The following is a 25,881-nucleotide window of genomic DNA, read 5'->3' on the forward strand; positions in this document are numbered from 1 at the left end:
CGCTTGCAGGACAGAAGGAGAGATGAAGAGATATAACAAGAATGAAGAACGGCAATATATATATATAAAAAGATGTAAAAACAATGTATATGTAAAGAACTAAAGGAGGGAAAGAGAAGGGAAGAAAGGAACTAAGGGGGGAAAAAAGGGAAAACTTTGTTGTATGTGTTAAAAAAGTGTTTTCTGGGGGAGGGGTTGGTGGGGAGAGAATAACATCACTGTGAAATCAGTTGATGCTTGCGAGCAGGTTCGCAATCCAAATGGAAAGGGAAGTTGTGGTTGCCTGGCAAGGGATAAGGGGCAACTCAGAGGAGGGCGGGGGGATGTTTGGGGTTAAGGGATATTGGATGTGGGAGTTGTTGGAGTATTTTATGTTTTAAATGTGTTGTCATACATTGAGTTTAAAAAGGGAAAACAGATGAAAATGGGGAAAAGGGGGATGGTGGTGGTGAGGAAGCGGAATTGAGGTGTTGACAGGATATGAGATGGCCATGTTGAACTATATGACTATAAACATTAATGAAATACATAACCAAATTAAAAGGAAGAGGCTATTAAAGTTACTGAAAAAAGAAAAAATAGACAAGCCATTTATGCAGGAAACGCATCTAACTGAAGTGGAACATAACAAATTAAAGAGAGACTGGGTAGGACACATAGCGGCAGCATCATATAATTCAAAACTAGAGCTGTAGCTATATTAATTAATAAAAAGGTACCAATCAAAATAGAGGAAATAATAGATCCAGCAGGGAGGTATGTAATGATAAAGTGTTAGATATATTCAGAATTTTGGAATTTGCTCAATATATATTCACCTGATGAGGAGGATCAAAAGTTTATGCAGGATATTTTTTTGAAGATTGTAGATACACAAGGAAATATATTGATAGGAGGGGATTTTAACCTTAATTTTGGTCCAATGTTGGATAAAACTGGAGAAAAGACTAGCAAAAAGAATAAACTGGCCAAATTTATGGTTAAATCAATGCAGGAAATGAAACTTATGGATATATGGAGGAGGCAGCACCCAAGAGAGAAGGAATACTCATATTATTCAAGTAGGCATAAAACAAACTAAAGGATTGATATGTTTTTGTTGTCGGCCCATATTCAAGGGAGAGTTAGGAAAACTGAATATAAAGCTAGATTGCTATCTGATCATTCACCCCTGTTATTAGCAAAAGAACTGGAGGACATCCCACCAAGATTATATAGATGGAGGTTAAACTCCATGCTACTTAAAAGCCAGGAATTTAGACAGTTTATTGAACGCCAAATTAAAACATATTTTGAAGTAAATACGGAATCAGTGAAAGACAAATTTATATTATGGGGCGCAATGAAAGCCTTCCTTAGAGGGCAGATAATAAGTTATGTAACTAAGATGAAAAAAGGATTACAATCGGGAAATAGAGCAGTTGGAAAGGGTGATAGTAAGTACAGAAAAGGAACTAGTAAAAAGGGATGATCTAACAAAAAGGAGAGAATTGGCAGACAAAAAATAAAATACGAAACATTACAAACATACAAGGTGGAGAAGAACATAATGAAAATAAAGCAAAAGTAATTATGAACTAGGAGAAAAAACACATAAGATGTATATGTATATGTAACAAAAGCCTGGCAACTTAAAACAGAACAAGCTAAAGGAACTGTAGTGGCATCAAGGAAAAAGGACAAACAAATTACATATAATGCAATAGAGATTAATTAGAACTTTAAGGAATTTTATGAACAATTATACCAAACTGAGAACGAGGGGAAAGATGATAAAGTAGAAGAGTTTTTAGCTAGAATTGAACTGCCGAAATTGCAAGAAGAGAAACAAAACAAACTGATAAAACCATTTGAAATAGAGGATGTACAGAATATATTAAAAAGCTGCCGAACAATAAAACGCCTGGAGAGGATGGATTCCCAATATAATAAAACATTTAGTTATTAATTCCTCCCCTCCCGGAAGTAATAAACCAGGTAGAAGAAACACAAAACCTGCCAGATCCGTGTACACACAGCAATAATTACAGTAATACCAAAGACGGGGAAGGATCCACTAACACCAGCATCACAGAGACCAATATCTCTACTTAATTCAGATTATAAAATAATAATGAAATTATTAGCAAACAGATTGGCCAATCTGTACCAAAATAGTAAAACAAGATCAAACTGGATTTATTAAGAAAAGACGAACAGCGGATAATGTCTGTAAACTTATTAATCTAATTCATGCAGTTCAAGGAAACAAGAAGCTAACAGTGGCTGTTGCTTTCGATGCAGAAAAAGCCTTTGACAGAGTAGAATCTAATTATTTATTTAAAGTATTACAGAGGTTCAATCTATCAGAAAAATATATTAATTGGATTAAAGCATTATATAATGGACCATTGGTGAAGGTAACAGTAAATGGATATGTATCAAACCAATTTGAATTAAGTAGGTCAACTAGGCAAGGATGTCCATTATCCCCCCTCACTGTTCGCTTTAGCAATAGAACCATTAGCAGAACTGATAAGAACACAAAATAAAATAAAAGGGATAAAAATAAAGGAGAAGCAGTATAAAATCAGTTTATTGGCATGTGAGATCGTAGTATACTTAACAGAACCAGAAATGTCAATAAAAGAATTACATAAGAAATTGAAGGAGTATGGAGAAATATCGGGGTACAAGATCAACGCAAAGAAAAGTGAAGTGATGCCAATGAGTAATGCGGATTATACAGAATTTTAAAAAGAATCACCATTTAAATGTCAAACACAAGCAATGCGATACCTAGGTATTAGGGTAGATAATAACTTAAGCCACCTGTACAAATAAAATTATCAGCCATTAATAAAGAAATTACAGGAAGACTTAGAACATTGGAAAGAATTACCACTAATGTTGATTGGGAGGGTAAATTGCATTAAAGTGAATGACTTCCCAAGGATACAATACTTATTTCAATCGTTACAAATTCCCTTAACGGAGAAATCTTTAATGAACTGAAGAGAATAATAAGAAAATTCTTGTGGAAAGGGGAGAAACCGAGGATAGCGTTAGATAAATTAACAGAGAGGTACAACCAAGGTGGTTTGCAGTTACCAAACTTTAAAAATTATTATAGAGCAGCACAATTAAGGTATTTATCAGATTTTTACCAGACAAGGGAAAAACCAGACTGGACTAAGATAGAACTAGATTAAATAGGGGAGAAGGTACCGGAACATATACTTTATAAGTGGGATGAAAAGCTGGTACAATATAAAAGCTCATCATTTACTCAATATATGGAAGACGATTCATGTAGAAAGGAAAAAACCGAATTACCAAATACCAAAATAACTATTGACGCAAAATCCGCTAATCCCTTTTACAATAGATAACCTTTCCTTTAGAGAATGGGAGAGAAAAGGAATTAAAAGAATAGAAAATTGTTTTTTGGGAAATAATTTGTTAACATTTGAACAGTTGAAGTATAAGAATGGAATAACTCATGGTACAATGGTTGCATATCATCAATTGAAAGCTTATTTAAAGGATAAATTGGGAAACAGACTGAGATTACCAGAAGGAAGCAGCTTTGAATATGTGATTACAGACAAAATGATAATTAAAAGATTTATAACAAACATGTACATCAAGCTGCAAGATAAGAAAAAGGATGAAATAAGCTATAAACCCAAACAAAAGTAGGAAAAGGATTTAAACATAAAGATAAAAAATGAAACATGGGAAAAGTTATGTTCTGGAACTATGAAGAATTATAATAAATACAAGGTTACGCATGATACAGTATAATTGGTTACACAGGCTATATATTGTGCCTCAAAAGTTAAAAAAAATGGGATCCAACAGTATCAGATAAATGTTTTTGCTGTAAGTAGGAAATGGGAACAACAGTACATGCAATTTGGACATGTGAGAAAGTGAAAATGTTTTGGGAAGATCTAAGTCAGATATTAAATAAAATCACAAAAAAAAAACATACCAAAAAATCCATAGATATTTCTTCTAAGTAATATAAGAAGTAAGGAATTAGGCCTCAAATTGGATAAAGCGCAAAAAATATTTATTATGATAGCCTGAGGAGTAGTTTAAAAAATGTATAATGTCAACCTGGAAATCAGAAGAGAACCTGAGAATACAGCAATGGTACATGGAAATGAATAAATGTATTCCATTGGAAAAAAATGACATATAATTTGAAAAATAAAGTCACATTATTAGAACAAATTTGGGAACCGTACATGGAACATAACAGAGAGGGTTTGCCTCGGACCTCCACCCCCTAAAATGATAAGAATACAAAACGACTTGATCCAGTGTGTAAAAGTAGATGACACATTTTTCCTGTTTATTTTTCATTGTGTGAAGACGTTGTTTAATGGTTTTATTGTATTGTATATGTTGAATATTTATTGGTTTTGGTGGGGGTGGGAAGGGGGGGAGGGAGGGTAGGGGGAAAAAAGGGAGAAAATGCCACTGTGTATATTTAATGAGAAACGTTTGTATATATTTGGTTGATATGGTTCACAGTATGAAAAATAAAAATTATTTAAAAAAAGGTTTTATTAACACAGCTGAAAACAAATTTAATTGTCAAAAGAACATATTAACTAGTCCACCTCCTGCAAAGACCTGCAAATGGCAAATCCTGTGGAAACTCCCCATGGTAATTATTTCAATATGAAGCTATGGCCAATCTCCAATAAAAGGGATTTCTTTAAAAAAAAGTGGTTGGGAGTTTAAAATTCTTCAAGCTTTCTTTAAATGCTTATTTGGCAGGTTTCAGCCAATTAACAACCTACCAGAAATTCCAAGTCACAGTCTTACCTGGATTCTTATTTTGCATATCTGTAATAAAACTAAAAATAAGTACAGCACCATCTACTTAAAATGGATGGAATAGGAAGCAGAAAAAAATAATTTGATTAGTACTCAGGTTTATGCGTGTTATTGTTTACAAATGATTGTATAGCTTAAATTATTTTGTTACAGAATTACACAAGTTGAAACCAGTCATTGAAGAGTTCAAATTTCAAAAATATTGATCAGTGGAACAATGTTATGAGCAATGCAATGGCAGCCTTCAAGGAAGGGGCAAGTTAAGAAATTACAAGATGACTTAGAACATTGGAAAGATTTATCATTAACAGATAGGAACGGTAAATTGCATTAAAATGAATATGTTCCCAAGGATACAATACCTATTTCAATCGTTACCAATTCACCTAACAGAGAAATTCTTCAAGGAGCTAAACAATAAGGAAATTCTTATGGAAAGGGGGGGGAAACCAAGGATAGCGCTAGATAAATTAACAGAATGGTACAAATAGGGGGGCTTACAGCTACCAAACTTTAAGATTTATTACAGAGCAACACAATTAAAATACCTATCAGATTTTTATCAAACAAGGGAAAAACCAGATTGGACCAGATAAGAGCTAGATAAAATAGGGGAGAAGTTACCTGAACATGTACTATATAAGTGGGAAGAAAACCTGGTGCAACATAGGAATTCACCAGGACTGCACCATCTGCTCAACATTTGGAAGAAGATTCACGTAGAAAGTAAAAAAACAAATTATAAACTACCAAAATTAATACTGACGCAAAATCAACTAATTCCTTTCACAATAGATAACCTTTCCTTTAGAGAATGGGAGAGAAAAGGGATCAAAAGAATAGAAAATTGTTTTTCGGGAAATAAATTATTATCTTTTGAACAAATGAAGTACAAATATGGTATAACTCACCGTACAATGTTTGCATACCACCAACTGAAAACCTACTTGAAGGACAAATTGGGAAACAGGCTGAGGTTATCAGAAGGAAGCAGTTTTGAATATGTGATTACAGACACAATGATAATTAAAAGATTTATAACAAACATGTACATCAAACTGCAAAAGAAAGAGAATGATGAAATAAGCTGTAAACCCAAACAAAAGTGGGAACAAGATCTAAACATAAAGATAAAGAATGAAACATGGGAAAAGCTATGCTCTGGAACTATGAGAAATACAATAAACACGAGGTTACGCATGATACAATATAATTGGTTACACAGCTGTACACCACGCCCCAAAAGTTAAATAAATGGGACCCAACAGTATCAGACAGATGTTTTTGCTGTAAGAAGGAAACGGGAACAACAGTACATGCAATTTGGGCATGTGAGAAAGTGAAAAAGTTTTGGGAAGATCTAAATCAGGTATTAAATAAAATCACAAAAAATAACATTCCAAAAAATCCAGAGATCTTTCTTCTAAGTAATACAAGAAGTAAAGAACTTGGCCTCGATTTGGATGAAGCACAAAAAAGATTTATGATAGCCTTAGCTGTAGCAAAAAAATGTATAATGTCAACCTGGAAATCAGAAGATAGCCTGAGAATACAGCAATGGTACATAGAAATGAATAAATGTATTCCATTGGAAAAAATAACATAATTTAAGAAATAACATTATAGTATTTGAACAAATTTGGGAACCGTACATGGAACACAACAGAGAAGTCCTACCGCAGACCTCCACCACCTAAAATGAAAGAAGGAGAAGACGAAATGAACCTAGTGTGTAAAAGTAGATGACACAATTTTCTTGGTTATTTTCATTGTGTGATGACATTGTTTAATGGGTTTAATGTATCGTATATGTTGAACGTTTAGTGGGTGGGGAGGGGGTGGGAAGGAAGGAGGGAGGGAAGGGAGGGGGGAAAGGGGAGAAAATGACTGTGTATATTGAAGAGGGAAATGTTTATGTGTATTTTGGTCAATATGGTTCAGTGTGAAAAATTTTTTAAAAAATTTAAAAAAAGGAAGGGCCAAGTTTTATAATAGTCAAACCTTCATGTACCTTGCGTCACAGAACAAATTAGGGAAGCTTCTTGACCAAATAAACAAGTTTAAGGCTCAAGTTTATTGTGCCACAAAATACCTAGTACAGTGAGAAAGAAGGGTTCTGCAAACAGACCAAAATTAGAGCATTTTTTCATGAAGATTCATTCAGGAGCCAGCTGGCTGCAAGGAAGAAGCCATCTTTCAGCCTGTTGGTGCATGTTTGCATATTCTTAAAACTTCTTTCCAATGGAAAAGAAAATGTGTCTGGAGTGCAATGGGTATTTCAGTTGTGTTGGCTGCCTTTCCAAGGCAGTGAGAGATGTAGTTGAAGTTCATGGAAGGAAGGGAACATTCATTATGATCTGAGCTGCATTTACCAATTTCTAGTTTCCACCAATCTTGACCAGAGCAGATCCCGTACCACGCTTTCCATGGTGCACCTGTAGAAGTTGTTCAGGGACGGGGGGAGGGGGAGGAAAATGCCAAATATCCTTCGAAGAAAGTAGAGGCAGTAGTGCACTTTCTTGATTGTCACGTTGATATGCTTGCCCTAAGTCAAGTTATTGGAGATAGGTATTCCTAAGAACTTGAAACTATCTACTCTTTTGGCTCCAGCTTCATGAAATCCATGATAATTTCCTTTGTCTTAGTGACAGAGAAAGAAAGGTTATTATCTTGGTACCATGCCACTAGACTCATCAATATATATATTTTTAAATTTAGAAATAAAGCATTAACAGGCCCTTCCAGCCCACATGCCCCATGTGCCTAAATACAGCAATTAACTTACAAACCCACATGCTCTGAGGGTGGGAGGAAACCAAAGCACCCAGAGGAAATACATGCAGCTACACTGAGAACACACAAACTCCTTACAGACGGCACCAGATTAGAAACCATGTGGCTAGCACTGTGTTAAAATTGTGTCAATTTCTACACCAACCGTGCTGCCAAAATCCCATTCTAAATTTGACTTCCTACAGTGCCATAATGCACTTGAGAAATAGAATACCCTCTCCACAAGATGCACAGTCTTTCAAACAAGTTCGGTTATATCCATTGTCAATTCCTTAGGTCATATTTTGTCTTTTGCTGGACACTAATTTGTACATGATACTAACTGCTGCGCCATTTGTACTTTCTTCCACCATCTGTGCCATCTCCTTGCTCAACACCAATGTATAATTTATAACAACCTGATCCTCTGAATTCCCTCTGTTCTTTTCTCCCCGGTTTCTTTTCCCTACCTCAAAACTTGCTGGACAAAGTGTATTTACATTTGGCTAGCTGTTCATAAGAACATCTTCTGGCAGATTAATGCATTCATAAATTATATACTGCAGTTAAGAATGCTATTGGATTCAAAACTGAGAAAAGAGGCAGTTCTGGAAAGTCCTCGGGACCTGAACGCACTTCAATTTTGCCATATACCAAATATAGCTGGTATATGTGGCACAGACCTATTCACTTGGAAGAAGTTGCCAAACTTCATGAAAAGTGAAAAATAATTTATTTTTCTGTATTTCACTCAAAATTTATGTTCATTATTTTGGTGATTTACTTTTGAATATACTTCAACTGATCAGAGACTGAGACAGTTAGTTGATAAGGACTTTGATAGCACATGTCATTAGAAAGCTGGCATGGCCATCCAGTTGGACTTTGGGTTTTGTTACTTCAGGTCTGGTTGCCACTCATGGAAATCTCCAGGAGACATCTTCAGAAGCTAGGCACCACTGACGTTGGAAATCTTTCAGCAAGGACAGTACCATGAGTATAGGGAATTAATTCAAGCCATCAATAATTTCTTGTACAAATGGCAGGTCATACCTTTGACACCTAGTTTTATAAAAAGACAGTTTAGCTACAACAAAATACAAAATTATGCTGTTGTGCCCAGGGAACTGCTCATGTTCAATTATTCTCACACAAGTTACGACTTGCATGAACAGTATATATGGGACAACCTCCATCTGTCAAACCATTCCATTGCTGGATTTAAATTCATTACACTAATGTAACAAGCTAAGTTTTAATAAAAGAATCTCTGATAAAATAGTTATTGATACAATCTCAACACCCCAAACCACTGCATAATGCAAGAACTTTCACAGATGCTGCCTGACCTGGTATTTGCAGCATTTTCAAAACTATTCATTAATCATGAAAGGTCATGGAAGAGCATTTTTACTACTTTTAGGATTCAAAAATCAAGTTAAACAATTTCAAGCAATTAGTATTTCTGTTCCAGCAATCCTCCTCAATTACTTTTAGAATTTCAGATAACCATTCTGCATTTTCATCTAATCTGGGTTTTTTATAAATTTGACAAAAGAACCTTTTTATTATTGAATTTGATATTTTCTCCCTGGGTCTGCTTGGGTTTTCCCCAGGGGTTCTGGCTTCCTCCCACCATTCAAAATGTACTGTAGGTTAATTGGGTGCAATTGAGCTGCAAAGGCTCATGGGCCAAAATGGCCTGTTACCATGCTGAATGTCGAAAAATAAAGATTTTTTTTAAAAAATGCATCCTATGATTTTCCCTTTACTTCTTTCCCTCCTCTCCTACCTATCTCCGGAACTTAAAACATTTGCCCTCTCTCCACTTATTCCTATTTGGATTAAACATCCTTGACTTGAAACATTAAAGTTTCTCTCTCATGGAATCAGCCTGACTTGCTGAGAATTTCCAGCATTTCCTTATTTTCTTTTCAGAGCATAGATAAAATGGAACTGCTTTGATATACGTACACTATTGGGAGAAAATCTTCTCCAATGGTCTCAATGATCTGGCCATCCAACACGCGTTGGCCATGTGTTAATTCCCAAATCAATCTGGCATCAGGAAAAGTTCCTCTGCACAAATATACAAGGTAGACCCCTCTAGGATTAGGTTTCTCAAGCCTATTCTGCCCCTTATTAAGATCATGGTAACTTTGGTTGGCTTCTCAACCATGCATTCTTGTCTATCTTGCAATCATTCTCAGTCTTTAAAATATTGAAAGCATCTGCTTTCACTATCTTTTGGAGAAATATATTGCATTCTACTGAAATGGATGACCCTGTACTTGTAAAGAGCAACATAAATTTGAGTATCACACAAGAGGACACATCTTCACAACACTTACACTATCAAAAGATATTGACATTTTAACTTAAGTCCCTTTTCATTTTCTAAACAAGCCTGTCTACTCTTTCCTCCAGAAACTGCTTACCTGCTATTAAATGCTAACAGGGGCAACACAAAGCTTAGATCAGGGACACTAGAGGACAATAATGCACTTGTTATGATAGTTTATGGACATGTGCATAAACACCAAAATTCTTACTTGCTGCAGCTACACAAGATAAACCATCAGTATAAAGTAAATTAATAGAAATCACCATGAGACAAGAGTACAGAAGAAATAACCATTCATAGTTCAGTTATTGCAAAAAAAATGTAGTTTCAAAAATAAAGAAAATGGTCATCTCAGCTGAATGATGATAATTCTCCTTATTCAGAAAATATCAATTCAAAAATAAACAACTCCAAGAATTTGACAAAAGCTTGATTATAGATTGGTTCTGGACCAGGAGTGGTATCACAGGTCAAACTGAAACTTGATTGCTTTCTCAAGGTGGATGAAAAAGATCTCATCATATGAAGAGGAGCAGGGGAGTTCTCTCAATATACCATGTTATACTACAAATTACAATACTAAGATAATTCCCTGGTTATTTATCCAATTGTTTAAATATTTCAGTGAACATATTTACCACCTCAATGAAATAATAATAAAATTATTGTGTTATTAGTTGTGAAGTGGTCCAGGATATAGATTATGAAGAGCACAAAATAAGCTTTTTCTTAATCACTTGTTCTTAACAGTCCATGAACACACACACATACAGATTTACTAAATGTTTATTTACACAATACTTCGAACTTGAATGTTATTTTAATAAAATGGTTAATTTTTAATCTAAGCTATCTAAGTGGATAGAAGGCTTATTCAAAGAACAAGCAAATCATTCATGAACAAAGACGTTGAGAAACTCACCAAGTCAGACAGCACTCAAGGAAAGAAATGGTCAGCCAGAGTTTCATCATATAAAAAGGGGAAAAAGAAGCTGGGGAGTTGCCCAGAGGTGCACCACAATTTTTTTTCCCCAGTTTTTTCTCTCACCAATCAAGGACCACAAAACAACAATTCTTTGTCTCTCAAGATTCAAGCATCTGCAGCTTTTGTGTTTCTCTAAATCATTCACAAAATACAGTCTGTAGTCTGGTGTCAAATTAAGAACTTTGATATACCAAATAATCAATACTAATCTTGCTCCATCTCGGACAAAAACTACAGGTCATATAACACTATAATGCACATCTTGGTTAAAGACTTAAATCCGGACTTGCATCATTTTCTTAGTCATAGCAGACAATATCACTGACAGTCTGTCATCACACTCACAATAGTAATGAATAGGTTTTCAGCCATCAAAAATCATTCATTGTGATTCACAAATGATGGCTCATGACAAAAACAATTTATGAATTTTCCACCTTCTCAACCCTTTGATTCAATTAATCACAATTTCAAATGGTTCTTCACAATATCATGCAGTTGGTGGAATTCTTAGTTCCACTCTAATGTATTCTACCATTACCAGAGTATCATATCAACCTCATTGGTCTCTTCTGACCACAAACTCACAGGGTTTGTATTCCCCATCTCCTTTCCAAGAATTTATCCACCCTACATCTCCCACCCACTTATCAAGGTGCTTTGTCACCAAAACACTGGCAGATTCCACATGTTGACATCATTCCACATTCTCTCCATGATTACTCCATTGCCTATAAAATGTCATTTGTCATTCAGCCAGCATTATAAAAACAGGTTATCTCTCCCTGACCACCTTCGACTGAACCAAACTTGGTATTATTTCTGTACCAAAAATAAACTTTGTAATGCACATCTGTATTATTACTACATTGATGACTTTCCCCTTAATACTGTTCAATCTTGTCTCAGCTTGTATGTTGTTCACATACTCTTTTGGACCTTGCCTTCATACTTCACTGCCCTTGTGGCCAGCCACATCACACCCGACACAAAACATTGCTTTCCATATGCTTGTTTGTACCATGTCTCATTCACCCATTTCCCCCACATGGCTTCACTCCCTCCCTTATCCTCACCCTGTCCTACTCATTTGGGATCAATATCTTGTAATTGATATCTCCTGGCCATCCACAGTAAATCTATTACTGGTGGCCACAATTTCAGGAGCCAAGAACTTTACCCATGTAATTCTTTCTTTTCCTTTTAAACCAACTCTAAAATTTTATCCATTGGCTGATTTTTGTCACCTGCTCTCGCATCTCCCTGACAGGCCTTAAGGCAAAGTTCATCTCTTCTTTGGCTTGGCTTCGCAGATGAAGATTTATGGAGGGGTAAATGTCCACGTCAGCTGCAGGCTCGTTTGTGGCTGACAAGTCCAATGCGGGACAGGCAGGCACGGTTGCAGGAGAAAATTGGTTGGTTGGGGTTGGGTGTTGGGTTTTTCCTCCTTTGTCTTTTGTCAGTGAGGTGGGCTCTGCGGTCTTCTTCAAAGGAGGTTGCTGCCCGCCGAACTGTGAGGCACCAAGATGCACGGTTTGAGGCGATATCAGCCCACTGGCGGTGGTCAATGTGGCAGGCACCAAGAGATTTCTTTAGGCAGTCCTTGTACCTCTTCTTTGGTGCACCTCTGTCACGGTGGCCAGTGGAGAGCTCGCCATATAACACGATCTTGGGAAGGCGATGGTCCTCCATTCTGGAGACGTGACCTACCCAGCGCAGTTGAATCTTCAGCAGCCTCTGCCATCTCGAGTACTTCGATGTTAGGGATGAAGTCGCTCCAATGAATGTTGAGGATAGAGCGGAGACAACGCTGGTGGAAGTGTTCTAGGAGCTGTAGGTGATGCCGGTAGAGGACCCATGATTCGGAGCCGAACAGGAGTGTTGGTATGACAAAGGCTCTGTATGTGCTAATCTTTGTGAGGTTTTTTCAGTTGGTTGTTTTTCCAGACTCTTTTGTGTCGTCTTCCAAAGGCGCTATTTGCCTTGGCAAGTCTGTTGTCTATCTCGTTGTTGATCCTTGCATCCGATGAAATGGTGCAGCCAAGATAGGTAAACTGGTTGACCGTTTTGAGTTTTGTGTGCCCGATGGAGATGTGGGGGGTGGCTGGTAGTCATGGTGGGGAGCTGGCTGACGGAGGACCTGTTTTCTTCAGGCTGACTTCCAGGCCAAACATTTTGGCAGTTTCTGCAAAACAGGATGTCAAGCGCTGAAGAGCTGGCTCTGAATGGGCAACTAAAGCGGCATCGTCTGCAAAGAGTAGTTCACGGACAAGTTGCTCTTGTGTCTTGGTGTGAGCTTGCAGGCGCCTCAGATTGAAGAGACTGCCATCCGTGCGGTACCGGATGTAAACAGCGTCTTCATTGTTGGGGTCTTTCATGGCTTGGTTCAGCATCATGCTGAAGAAGATTGAAAAGAGGGTTGGTGCGAGAACGCAGCCTTGCTTCACGCCATTGTTAATGGAGAAGGGTTCTGAGAGCTCATTGCTGTATCTGACCCGACCTTGTTGGTTTTCCTTCAGTTGGATAACCATGTTGAGGAACTTTGGGAGGCATCCGAGGCTCTCTAGTATTTGTCAAAGCCCTTTCCTGCTCACGGTGTCGAAGGCTTTGGTAAGGTCAACAAAGGTGATGTAGAGTCCTTTGTTTTGTTCTCTGCACTTTTCTTGGAGCTGTCTGAGGGCAAAGACCATGTCAGTAGTTACTCTGTTTGCGCGAAAGCCGCACTGTGATTCTGGAAGAACATTCTCGGCGACGCTAGGTATTATTCTATTTAGGAGAATCCTAGCGAAGATTTTGCCCGCAATGGAGAGCAGCGTGATTTCCCTGTAGTTTGAGCAGTCTGATTTCTCGCCTTTGTTTTTGTACAGGGTGATGATGATGGCATCACGAAGGTCCTGAGGCAGCTTTCCTTGGTCCCAGCAGAGCTTGAAAAACTCATGCAGTTTGGCATGCAGAGTTTTGCCGCCAGCCTTCCAGACCTCTGGGGGGATTCCATCCATACCTGCTGGTGGCCACAATTTCAGAAGCCAAGAACTTTACCCATGTAATTCTTTCTTTTCCTTTTAAACCAACTCTAAAATTTTATCCACTGGCTGATTTTTGTCACCTCTCACATCTCCCTGACAGGCCTTAAGGCAAAGTTCATCTACGTTCCTGTGAATCACCTTGAAATCTTTTGCTGCACTTAAAAGGTGTTTTGATTGAATGGGTGCAGCAGAATATCAAGTACCAAAGGCATCAACTAATGAAAAGAACATGATCATTATATTAAATAATGTCAAATCTAATCTAACAATTCCAAGTTTATTGGGAGGTAGGAAACATCATTCCAAACACTGAAAGAATATTAGCAAAACTCCAATTAAAAATTTTTTGAAGCGTTCATATAAAAATCATTATTTTATTAAAAATTTGAGATTTTTATTTAGGCCAATGTGGGTAGATGAAACTTTAGCAGTGTTCTCATATCACGGCAGTGACTACCTTTGAAAACACATCTCGTTGGCCGTAAAATGTTTTGGATTATGCGAGGAAGTAAACATTAATTTAAAAAGCCTCAAATTGCTCACCAAGTAAAAGGAAAAGTGGTAAATTAACTATATTGCCGAATCATCAACGCTGTGACAGTATATACTATATGTTAAACGCTACACCAATATACAACATTCTGAAATATGAAACACGGTGACAAAACTACTCAGAATAAGTTCACTAAATCGTCATTGATCAATAAACTACTGATTTAAATTTTTCTCTAATCACAATAAGGTTGCTCTGATCTGAATAGTTTTTCAATGCTACCATTTTATAGCAAACCCTTTAAATCCTCATTATTATTTTGCAATAGAAACCCTGAAAATATTATCTTGCATCTTCCATAACTACCTGCTCATGACTAAATCGCTAAGAGAAATGAAGATTTTGTTTTGAAATGACCTCTTCTGAGATCCAAAAGGATTGATCAACTTTTAACTGTAGATGCCGGCAGCGCATTCCTTAATGGCTTTCCCAAGACATCCCACCGCCCATCCTTCCTGTGCGCTTGCTAATCTGCATCTTTAATCTTTTACTTCAAAAGTCCCAGACAACCACCAGCCCTTGACCAGCCCACCGGCAACCTGGGCCAGGTCCACATTTAATGGTAGGCCGTCAAGCATCAGAAGGTTAGGCCTGAAGACTAGGCCCGAGCAAAGTTTTTGCGCGTCCGCTTCACGCCGGCCCGGCACGTTGAAGGGCAAGGCGGGGCCTGGCGATGCGAGGCCAAGCAAGAACGGGTAGGGTTTACCTGCCGCCAGATTGCCTGCTTCCTCCTCCGGTGCCACTCGCGCCCAGGCCGCTGCCAGGCTTTCGGCTGTTGGCCTGCTTCATGGACATGGTGAGGACGCTGCTCGGACTCGGCTTCAGATCCCCTCTATGGCTCGCTGCGCTCCGGGCATCCACGACTGCGGGGAAAACAAGGAGGCGGATCAGCGCGGAGGGAACGCTGCTGCACTCCGGGGCAGTCCCGACCGCCTCGATTCCGGCGAGCTCGCTCGGTGACCGCGTGGGCCGGCAGGTAGACGGGCAGGTGGACTAGTCCCCCGCCGTTGATATCGCAAAGCTCTAGCCGCCACCAAAACACAGCGGGCGGGAGAGGCAGGGAGGTGAAACGGGATCCGGGCCCGCTGCGCGCGCAGCTGCCGGCGCACGGACACAACTGGGGGGCGGGGGAAGAGATTCGCGCGCGCAAAAGAGCGCCAGTTCGATCATGCCCCCGCCGAAATATGTCATCCAGCTTTGTCGCATAATTGGATGCGTTTGTATTTTTTTATATATAAAGTCTCCCTCTACAAACAATCTTCGTCCGCGGCATCCCTGCCTCTTTTGTTCACCTTTGACCCTGTCGTCAATGGCGGAGGTTTATTTCGATTGTCCTGAGGGCGGCGGAGGCACGTGAGGGAATGTGCGTTGTGGCGAGCAATTGCGAAGGTCGTGTTCAGAACGGGAGGCAGCGGCGAGGACGGCGGCCTGGTGAAGCAGAGAGAGAGGGAGGGGGGCAGACCCACCCCTGGCGTGTTTGTGAATAGTGCAAGGAAGCAAACGAACTAAAAGCCATTCTGCAGACACAAAAACCATCACAAAATTGCAGTGGAACGATGAACTCTTGCTGCACAGGCCCGTCTCCCCGATTCCTGATCAGGGCGCGGGCCCGAAACGTGGCGCGCGCCGCTGATCACATTTGAGTTCGCCCGCCAATCTCGCGGGTCAAATGGCACGGTGCGAAATGGCGGGTCGAGTTGGACAGGACTCCGAGAGCAAGCGTCAGGGCCCCAGCCGACTTAACTCGCCTTTTGGCAGTGTGGAACGACAACCAGTCCAACCATAGTAAAAACTGGAGGAACTCGGCGGGTCTCGCAGTATCCCTCGGACGTATCTTTACCTCCCAGGGACACTGCGAGACCCTCCTATGTGTTTTTACTACATTCCCAGCATCTGTAGGCTTTCGTGTTTCTTTCTAATTCATGCCCATGGCCAACTATACCTCAGAAATTGGTAGCAAACTGCAATCCTTGTGCATAGTGCTGGGATAAGGAATCTCAGTAGTAGACATTGAGGAAATACTATAATTCTAAGATAGTGATAGCGGGAACTTGTACACGACATTCCCACTTCTGGATGGTAGGTCACTAATTTGGAATGATGTACCAAAGAAGTGTTGATTAAATTGCTGCAGTTCATTTTCTCAACAATATCTGTTGGTGTGTAGATGATGGGGAAGGAGGTGGGGGCTGAACAGATGCCAATTAATTGGGCTGCTTTATCCTGAATATGTTTGGAAGCTGTACTCATTCAAGAGGATTTTAAATCACGCTTGTGGTGCGCCTCATAGGTATTGGAAGGAGCATTGATTGTGGTTGACTTGATGTTAGTAGTTAGAGATTAGACTCTTACCTGATATTTGAGCATAGAATGGGGCCGGAATAAATTTGCCTTGTTTCATGAATAGGTTGTATCTGGATGTTTTTTTTCCTTTTGTTGAGTAGTTCCAAGTATTATGTGATAACTTATTCTTAACAAGGTACTTTGGAATTCAGGATGACTCATTTCTAGTCAGATTTTGTGGCTGATTCTGAGGTGGCTAATGTGGGAACCCAAATGTGGGAACCCTAGACTTTCACAAAGGGGTAGGTTCTGGCTGACACTAACTTGAGATGGTCTGTTGCTCAATTATGACTTCTGTGGGCTCATTTCTCAATATCATCCAAAATGTTCTTTCTCCACTTTGAGTAATCATCCGCTCAAAATTCCTAATATTTACAGGGGATGTTACTTTTTTTTTTCAGTCAGAATGGAAGTCTCATTTAGTCTTAGCTGAAACTTCAGATGGGGCATATACACTGTTGTGAGCCTAAGGATCCTAAAGCTTTCTCTATTTCCACAGGATGACTTGCTAAGACAGACTGACTTATTCTGGGTGGCAAACATGATCGTGTTCATGTCAAAGTGTCTGGATTCCCAAAATATGGCAGGGCTGTGTTACTGGGGGCACTGGACTGCTTTCTGTTGTTTATGATTTCATTTTTTTAAATATATATATATGTATAGAAAAAAAGAAAAGAACCCCCCTTCAGCCAACTCTCCTAAGGAGAGCCATAAAAAGAAAAAAGAGAATATTAAAGAAAAAGTTAAATATACAAATTAAAATCTAGTCAATATAAATTAAAATGTAAATATTCTAACAGCCACTTGTTAATAAAAAAATTAACATGCGAAGCAAACATAATTTTTTCCATTATTAAACAATATCTCATCTCATTATGCCATCTATTAATATCAATCATATTTGTATCTTTCCATGTACTAGCAATACATTTTTTCACTATGGATAAAGTTAAATATACAAAAGCAAGCTGAAATTTATCTAATCTCAAGCCTTTCAGAGGTTGCCAACTACCCAATAAAAATACTGTTGGATCTAAACATATTTTAATCTTATACAGGTATTCTAAAAACGATTGAATTTTCTTCCAAAAAGATTGTATACATGACTGAACAGCATGAAAAAAAGTTCCAACCGTATCACCACATCTAAAACACAAATCTGATTCATGAAAACCATATTTTTTAAATTTTTCAGGTGTCAAATATAATTGATGTAAAAAAATTGTAATTAATCGTTGCATAATGTGCATTTATCAATCTAGTTACACTATCATAACATAAATTTAATCAATCTTCAGAAAAAAAACTATCCGCTTCCCATTTAATTTTAGATCTATCCGAACCCTTTTTATCCATATCATCCTGTAATATTTGATACATAAATGAAATATAACCCTTCTCTGGTACCTTCATAAGAAAAGTCTCAAATTTAGTCATCTTAGGTAAAATCATATCTCTACCAAACATACCAAAGATCGAATTTGATAATAAAGAATTCTTATCAATACCAAAATCTTCCCTCACCTGATTAAAAGATAAAAAACTTACCCTCTTTAAAACAGTCTCCCAAATTTTTCACACCTTTAAATCTCTAATGCAATAAACTTTGATTATGTATTGAAAAAGAAATAAGTTGATTATTATACAATGGAGTCAAAGCCAATAATTTACCCCTAGAACCTATCATTTTATTTTTCTTTATCCATAACTTCATTAAATGTTTTAGTATAGGCACATTATATTGTAACAAATTTATATTCCACCTAAACAAAAATTGATGTATTTCAAATTCAGAAATATTTGCCATCTCAATTTTAGCCCAACTAGAAGGCCATACCAAATCCATCAATGAACTAATAAATTTAAGTTGGGCTGCCTCATAATAATTTTGAAAATGTGGTAAACATAGTCCCCCTAAGTCATATTTCCAAGTTAATTTATTCAAAGCTACTCTCGAAAATTTACCCCTCCATAAAAACTCCCTAACCATTTTATTTAAATCTCGAAAAAAAAATTATCAAGTAAATACGGAATAGATTGAAACAAATATTGTATATGCGGAAAGATATTCATCTTAATTGTATTTTTCCTTCCCATTAAATTAATAGCTAAATCTTTCCATTTAATCAAATCAGTTTTAATTTTTTTCATTAATGGAGCATAATTTAATTTATATAAATATTGATAATTAACATTCAAAATTATACCCAGATATTTAATTCGATCAGTCCATTTCAAATTAATAATATTCTTATAAATTGAATAATCTCCTTCACTTACCAGTAATATTTCACTTTTTTTCCAATTAACTTTATATTCAGAAAGACATCCATATTGTATTAAACATTCCTTCAAATGCAAAAGTAACTGAGCTGGGTTTATTAAATACACCAATACATAATCAGCAAATAAATTGATTTTATACTCCTCATCTAAAACTTTCAAACCTTGTATCTGTGTATTTTGTCTTAACAACTGTACTAAGGGTTCAATCACTAACGCAAACAAAGTTGGTAATAAAGGACAACCTTGACGAGTTGGTCGAGTTAACTTAAAAGATTCCGAAATCAAACCATTCATCAATACTCTAGCTACCGGTTTACTATATAGAGCCCTAATCCAACCAATAAAAGAAGGACCAAACTTAAATTTCTTCAAAACTTTAAACAAAAAATTCCATTCAACTCTATCAAATGCTTTTTCTGCATTTAAGGATATCACCATCGGGTGATCTAAAGATTGTCAAAATCTATTAATCAAACTAATCACGTGCATAATGTTATCTGAAGCATATCTATTCTTTATCAAACCTGATTGATCAATATGAATCAACTTGGGTAAAAATTTAGCCAATCTATTCGCTAATATTTTAGTTATATAATTATTATATTTTAGTTATTTTATAATCTACATCTAACTTTCAAAGGAACTCTAGCTTTTTTAGGAATTACTGTAATTAAAGCACTAGAACAAGACTCGGGTAATTCATAATGTTCTCCAACTTGACGTAATACATCCCCAAACACTGTAGATAAATCATCATTAAAAATTTTATAAAATTCAACCGAAAATCCATCATCACCAGGTGATTTACCGTTTGGCATTTCCAGCATATTGTTTATGATTTCTGTAGTTTATTTTAATACATTCTAAGTTTGTTCTTCCTTTCATGGGCTTGACTTTCTGTTAGATGAGCAATAGTTGTAAGACCACCATCTCTTGTAAGGGGTCTATTTCCTTCCTCTGGTTATTCTATCTCTGTCAAGTCGACTACAATGATGTTATGCCCATGCACTGCTTCCAAAAATGTCATCCTCTTCAGTTGAGGGTTCCCTTGCACTCGCTTGGGATCAGATTTCCATTGCTTAAACCGTCATCTCACCACAGCGTACTGTGAATTGTTCCTTTTTGGTTTTATCTTCCATCACACTGCCTTCTGTATTTAGCAGATAATCTGTCATTCCTACTTCCTTTAACAGAATCACCCATCAAACACAACTTCCTTTCCTCTGCCCTTATTACCCACATTATATTTACTTTGATCTTTCCTATTCACTTTCTTTCACAATGCTTTCTAGGGCTCCAAGTATACTTTCTGGGTGAAACCATAATTTAGGCAGTGTTTGTCTAACCTAGAATTTCTAGCCAGCAATACTGTTATCTATATACAAATTAGATGTAGAAGATAAATTTAACTCTAAACTTTTCATATGTCCCCACCTACTTCCACCCTGACGTTGGGAAATTCAAGAAACAGTCTCCATTTGGCTGCTCATTACTTTGCATTCCTCTGCCATTAACATTGACTGTAATTCCAAACTGCAACTGCAATTTCCACTTGCTCTTCAGCACAAAGAGCTGACATTGTGGAAAGGGTATGGCAATATTTTGGGAAAACAAGTGGCTCTGTGGTTTTGGTTGAGATTTTCTATGAAGGCACAGGGCTGATGAGGTACTCTGCACCTCTTTTGCTATTTTTCAGAAAAATATTTGTTAAATTTCCTTTATCTTTTGCCTCCTCATTTATTGATTATTCTAATATTCTCTGAACCTCATTGTTTGACATGTTGTAAGTCATAATTCTTATGCAGGATATATAACATTGTATATTTGGCCATACAAATCTGGCATCAAAATATTAAACATGCTTTATTTGCTTGAAATGAATTTGTAGCAATTATCAGTCCTTGGCACTTGATTACAACCAATCATTTAACCCACTCTGAATTTTGCATAATTTTAAGATATTAATTTTAGATTTATTATCAGAGTACATGCATGACATCATATACAATCCTGAGAGTCTCTTTCCTGCAGGCCAGGCAGAATTACCAGTTGTTGAAGTGCAAAAGAAGTATACAATGTACACATGTAAACAAATAAACAAATGTAAAAAATTGACTGTGCAATACAGGAAGGTGAAAAACAAACAAAGTGCAAAGATTAAAGTCCTTTTATTGTCCCTGATTGAGTTTGTTGTTGAGTCTCATGGTGGAGGGGTAGCAGCTATTCCTGAACTTGGTGGTACGAGTCTGTTGTCAGCTATACCTCTCTCTTGATGGCAGGAGTGAGAACAGAGCATGTGCTGGGTGGTATAGATCCTTGATTGCTGCTGCTCTCTGACGGCAGTGTTCCTTATAAATGTTCTCGATGATGGGGAAGAGTTTGCCTGTGATGTCCTGGGCCCTGTCTGTGACTTTTTTTTAAATAATTTTTTTATTTCTCACACTGTGAACCATATCAACCAAAATATGTACAAACGTTTCTCATTGAATATACACAGTGGCATGTTTTCCTTTTTTTCCCCCTTTCTCTCCCTCCCCTCTTCCCACCTCTCTCCAAAACCCATAAATATTCAACATATACAGTACAATAAAACCATAAAACAATATCTTCACACAAAGGAAAATAAACAAGAAAAATGTCATCTATTTGTTTAGGTTTATAGTTTATTTCATCACTTTCCTTATCTTGCAGCTTAATGTACATGTTCATTATAAATCTTTTAATTATAATTGTATCTGTAATCACATATTCAAAGCTGCTTCCTTCTGGTAATCTCAATCTGTTTCCCAATTTATCCTTTAAATAAGCTTTCAATTGATGATATGCAAACATTGTACCATGAGTTATTCCATATTTGTACTTCAAATATTAATAAATTATTTCCCAAAAAACAATTTTCTATTCTTTTGATTCCTTTTCTCTCCCATTCTCTAAAGGAAAGGTTATCCATTGTAAAAGGGATTAGTGGATTTTGCGTCAATAATAATTTTGGTATTTGGTAATTTGTTTTTTTTCCTTTCTAAGTGGTTCTTCTTCCATATATTAAGTAAATGATGCAATACTGGTGAGCTTTTATAATTCACCAACTTTTCATCCCACTTATAAAGTATATGTTCTGGTACCTTCTGCCCTATTTTATCTAGTTCTATCTTAGTCCAGTCTGGTTTTTCTCTTGTCTGGTAAAAATCTGATAAATTCCTTAATTGTGCAGCTCTATAATAATTTCTAAAGTTTGTTAACTGCAAACCACCTTGGTTGTATCTCTCTGTTAATTTATCTAACACTACCCTCGGTTTCCTCCCTTTCCACAAGAATTTCCTAATTATATTAAGGGAATTGGTAATGTTTGAAATAAGTGTTGTATCCTTGGGAACACGTTCATTTTAATGCAGTTTACCCTCTCCATCAACATTAGCGGTAATTCGTTCAAATGTTCTAAATCTTCCTGCAATTTCTTTATTAATGGCTGATAATTTAGTTTGTACAAGTGGTTTAAGTTATTATCTAACCTGATACCTAGGTATCGGATTGCTTGTGCTTGCCATTTAAATGGTGATTCTTTTTTAAATTCTGTATAATCCTCATTACTCATTGGCATCACTTCACTTTTATTTGCATTGATCTTGTCCCCCAATATTTCTCCATATTCCTTCAATTTCTTATGTAATTCTTTTATTGATATCTCTGGTTCTGTTAGGTATACGATGATGTCATCTGCAAATAAGCTGATTTTATATTCCTTCTCCTTTATTTTTATCCCTTTTATATTATTTTCTATTCTTATCAGTTCTGCCAAAAGTTCTATTGCTAAGGCGAACAATGAGGGGATAATGGACATCCCTGTCTAGTTGACCTACTTAATTTAAATTGGTTCATTACATATCCATTTACTGCTACCTTCACCAACGGTCCATTATACAATGCTTTAATCCATTTAATATATTTTTCTGGTAGACTGAACTTCTGTAATACTTTAATAAGTAGTTCCACTCTACTTTGTCAAAGACTTTTTCTGCATCTAAAGCAACAGCCATTGTTGGTTTATTTCCTTGAACTGCATGAATTAGATTAATAAATTTACAGACATTATCCGCTGTTTGTCTTCTCTTAATAAATCCAGTTTGATCTTGTTTTACTATTTTTGGTACATAATCGGCCAATCTGTTTGCTGATAATTTCACTATTATCTTATAATCTGAGTTAAGTAAAGATATTGGTTTATATGTAGCTAATGTTAATGGATCATTCCCTGTCTTTGGTATTACTGTAATTATTGCTGTTTTACATGAATCTGGCAAGTTTTGTTTCTTCTACCTGGTTCATAACTTCCAGGAGAGGAGGAATTAATAACTCTTTAAATGTTTTATAAAATTCTATTAGAAATTCATCCTCTCCAGGCGTTTTATTGTTCGGCAGCTTTTTTAATATATCCTGTACTTCCTCTATTTCAAATGGTTTTATCAATTTGTTTTATTCCTCTTCTTGCATTTTCGGCAGCTCATTTTTAGCTAAAAACTCTTATTTTATCATCTTTCCCCTCATTCTCAGTTTGGTATAATTGTTCATAAAATTCCTTTAAGTTTTCATTAATCTCTGTGGGTAATATGTAATTTGTATGTCCTTTTTCCATGATGGCAATACAGTTCTTTTAGCTTGCTCTGTTTTAAGTTGCCAGGCTAATATTTTGTGTTTTTTTCTCCCAGTTCGTAATACTTTTGCTTTGTTTTCATTGTTCTTCACTTTATACGTTTGTAATGTTTCATATTTTATTTTTTTGTCCGCCAATTCTCTCCTTTTCGTTATATCATCCCTTTTTACTAGTTCTTTTTTTGTACTTACAATCTCCCTTTCCAATTGCTCTATTTCCCAATTGTAATCCTTTTCCACCTTAGTTACATAACTTATTATCTATCCCCTAATGAAGGCTTTCATTGAGTCCTGTAATGTAAATTTGTCTTTCACTGATTCTGTGTTTATTTAAAAATATGTTTTAATTTGATGTTCAATAAACTGTCTAAATTCCTGGTTTTTAAGTAGCATGGAGTTTAACCTCCATCTATATGTTCTTGGTGGGATGTCCTCCAGTTCAATTGCTAATAACAGAGGTGAATGATCTGATAATAGTCTAGCTTTATTCTCAGTTTTCCTAACTCTCCCTTGAATATGGGCCGACAACAAAAACATATCAATCCTTTAGTTTGTTTTATGCCTACTTGAATAATATGAGTTATTCCTTCTCTCTTGGGTGTTGCCTCCTCAATATATCCATAAGTTTCATTTCCTGCATTAATTTAACCATAAATTTGGCCACTTTATTCTTTTTGCAAGTCTTTTGTCCAGTTTTATCCAACATTGGATCCAAATTACAGTTAAAATCCCCTCCTATCAATATATTTCCTTGTGTATCTACAATCTTCAAAAACATATCCTGCATAAACTATTGATCCTCCTCGTTAGGTGCATATATATTGAACAAATTCCAAAATTCTGAGTATATCTGACACTTTATCATTACATACCTCCCTGCTGGATCTATTATTTCCTCCTCTATTTTGATTGGTACATTTTTATTAATTAATATAGCTACACCTCTAGCTTTTGAATTATGTGATGCTGCCGCTACGTGTCCTACCCAGTCTCTCTTTAATTTGTTATGTTCCACTTCAGTTAGATGTGTTTCCTGCACAAATGCTATGTCTATTTTTTCTTTTTTCAGTAAATTTAATAGCCTCTTCCTTTTAATTTGGTTATGTATTTCATTAATGTTTATAGTCATATAAAAGAAATCTCTTGGTGCCTGCCACATTGACCACCACCAGTGGGCTGATATCGCCTCCAACCGTGCATCTTGGCGCCTCACAGTTCGGCGGGCAGCAACTTCCTTTGAAGAAGACTGCAGAGCCCACCTCACTGACAAAAGACAAAGGAGGAAAAACCCAACACCCAACCCCAACCAACCAATTTTCCCTTGCAACCACTGCAACCATGCCTGCCTGTCCCGCATCGGACTTGTCAGTCACCAACGAGCCTGCAGCAGACGTGGACATACCCCTCCATAAATCTTCGTCCGCGAAGCCAAGCCAAAGATAGTCATATAGTTCAACATGGCCATCTCATATCAATACCTCAATTCCGCTTCCTCACCACCACCATCCCCCTTTTCATGTTTTCCCTTTTTAAGCTCAATGTATGACAACACATTTAAAACATAAAATACTCCAACAACTCCCACTTCCAATATTCCCTTAACCCCAAACATCCCCCCGCCCTCCTCTGAGTTGCCCCTTATCCCTTGCCGGGCAACCACAACTTCCACTTTCCATTTGGATTGCAAACCTGCTCACATCAACTGATTTTGCAGTGTTGGTTATTCTCTTCCCCCCAACCCCTCCAGAAAACACTTTTTTTTTTAAACACGTATAACAGAGTGCTCCCTTTTTTTCCCCCCTTCCTCTCTTCCCTTCTCTTTCCCTTCTTTAGTTCTTTACATATACATTGTTTTTACATCTTTATATATATTTTATTGCCATTCTTCATTCTTGTTACATCTCTTCATCTCTCCTGTCCTGCAAGCGTTCTGCAAATTATTGTGCTTCCTCCGGATCCAAGAACAATCTGTTTTGCTCCCCAGGGATAAATATTTAAGCACAGCTGGATGTCTTAACATAAATTTATAACCTTTTTTCCATAGGATCAATTTTGCTGTATTAAACTCCTTCCTCTTCTTTAAGAATTCAAA

At 37.0% G+C, this 25,881-nt stretch overlaps 1 protein-coding gene and 1 long non-coding RNA gene across 9 annotated transcripts in view; one reads left to right on the plus strand and one right to left on the minus strand.

The window, feature by feature from the left end:
* atxn2 (ataxin 2) overlaps positions 1–15,595 on the minus strand; it is a 151,368-nt gene extending 135,773 nt beyond the window's left edge. For 2 of the 5 annotated variants that reach the window (XM_069933383.1, XM_069933381.1), the window contains exon 1: positions 15,220–15,594. In XM_069933383.1, coding sequence (XP_069789484.1) covers positions 15,220–15,308 — 89 coding nt within the window. In that variant the 5' untranslated portion in view covers positions 15,309–15,594. Of the gene's footprint in view, positions 1–10,871; positions 11,125–15,219 lie in introns of those variants that run through there. The other 3 variants (XM_069933386.1, XM_069933382.1, XM_069933385.1) reach the window with 3 other exon arrangements.
* The window catches only part of LOC138761382 (uncharacterized), a 52,659-nt gene continuing 41,867 nt past the window's right edge, over positions 15,090–25,881 (plus strand). For 3 of the 4 annotated variants that reach the window (XR_011356291.1, XR_011356290.1, XR_011356289.1), the window contains exon 1: positions 15,858–15,944. This is a non-coding gene — a long non-coding RNA (uncharacterized lncRNA). Of the gene's footprint in view, positions 15,310–15,857; positions 15,945–25,881 lie in introns of those variants that run through there. The other variant, XR_011356288.1, reaches the window with a different exon arrangement.

The sequence above is a fragment of the Narcine bancroftii genome, chromosome 4, assembly GCF_036971445.1.
Source record: "Narcine bancroftii isolate sNarBan1 chromosome 4, sNarBan1.hap1, whole genome shotgun sequence".
NCBI classification, from domain to species: domain Eukaryota; kingdom Metazoa; phylum Chordata; class Chondrichthyes; order Torpediniformes; family Narcinidae; genus Narcine; species Narcine bancroftii.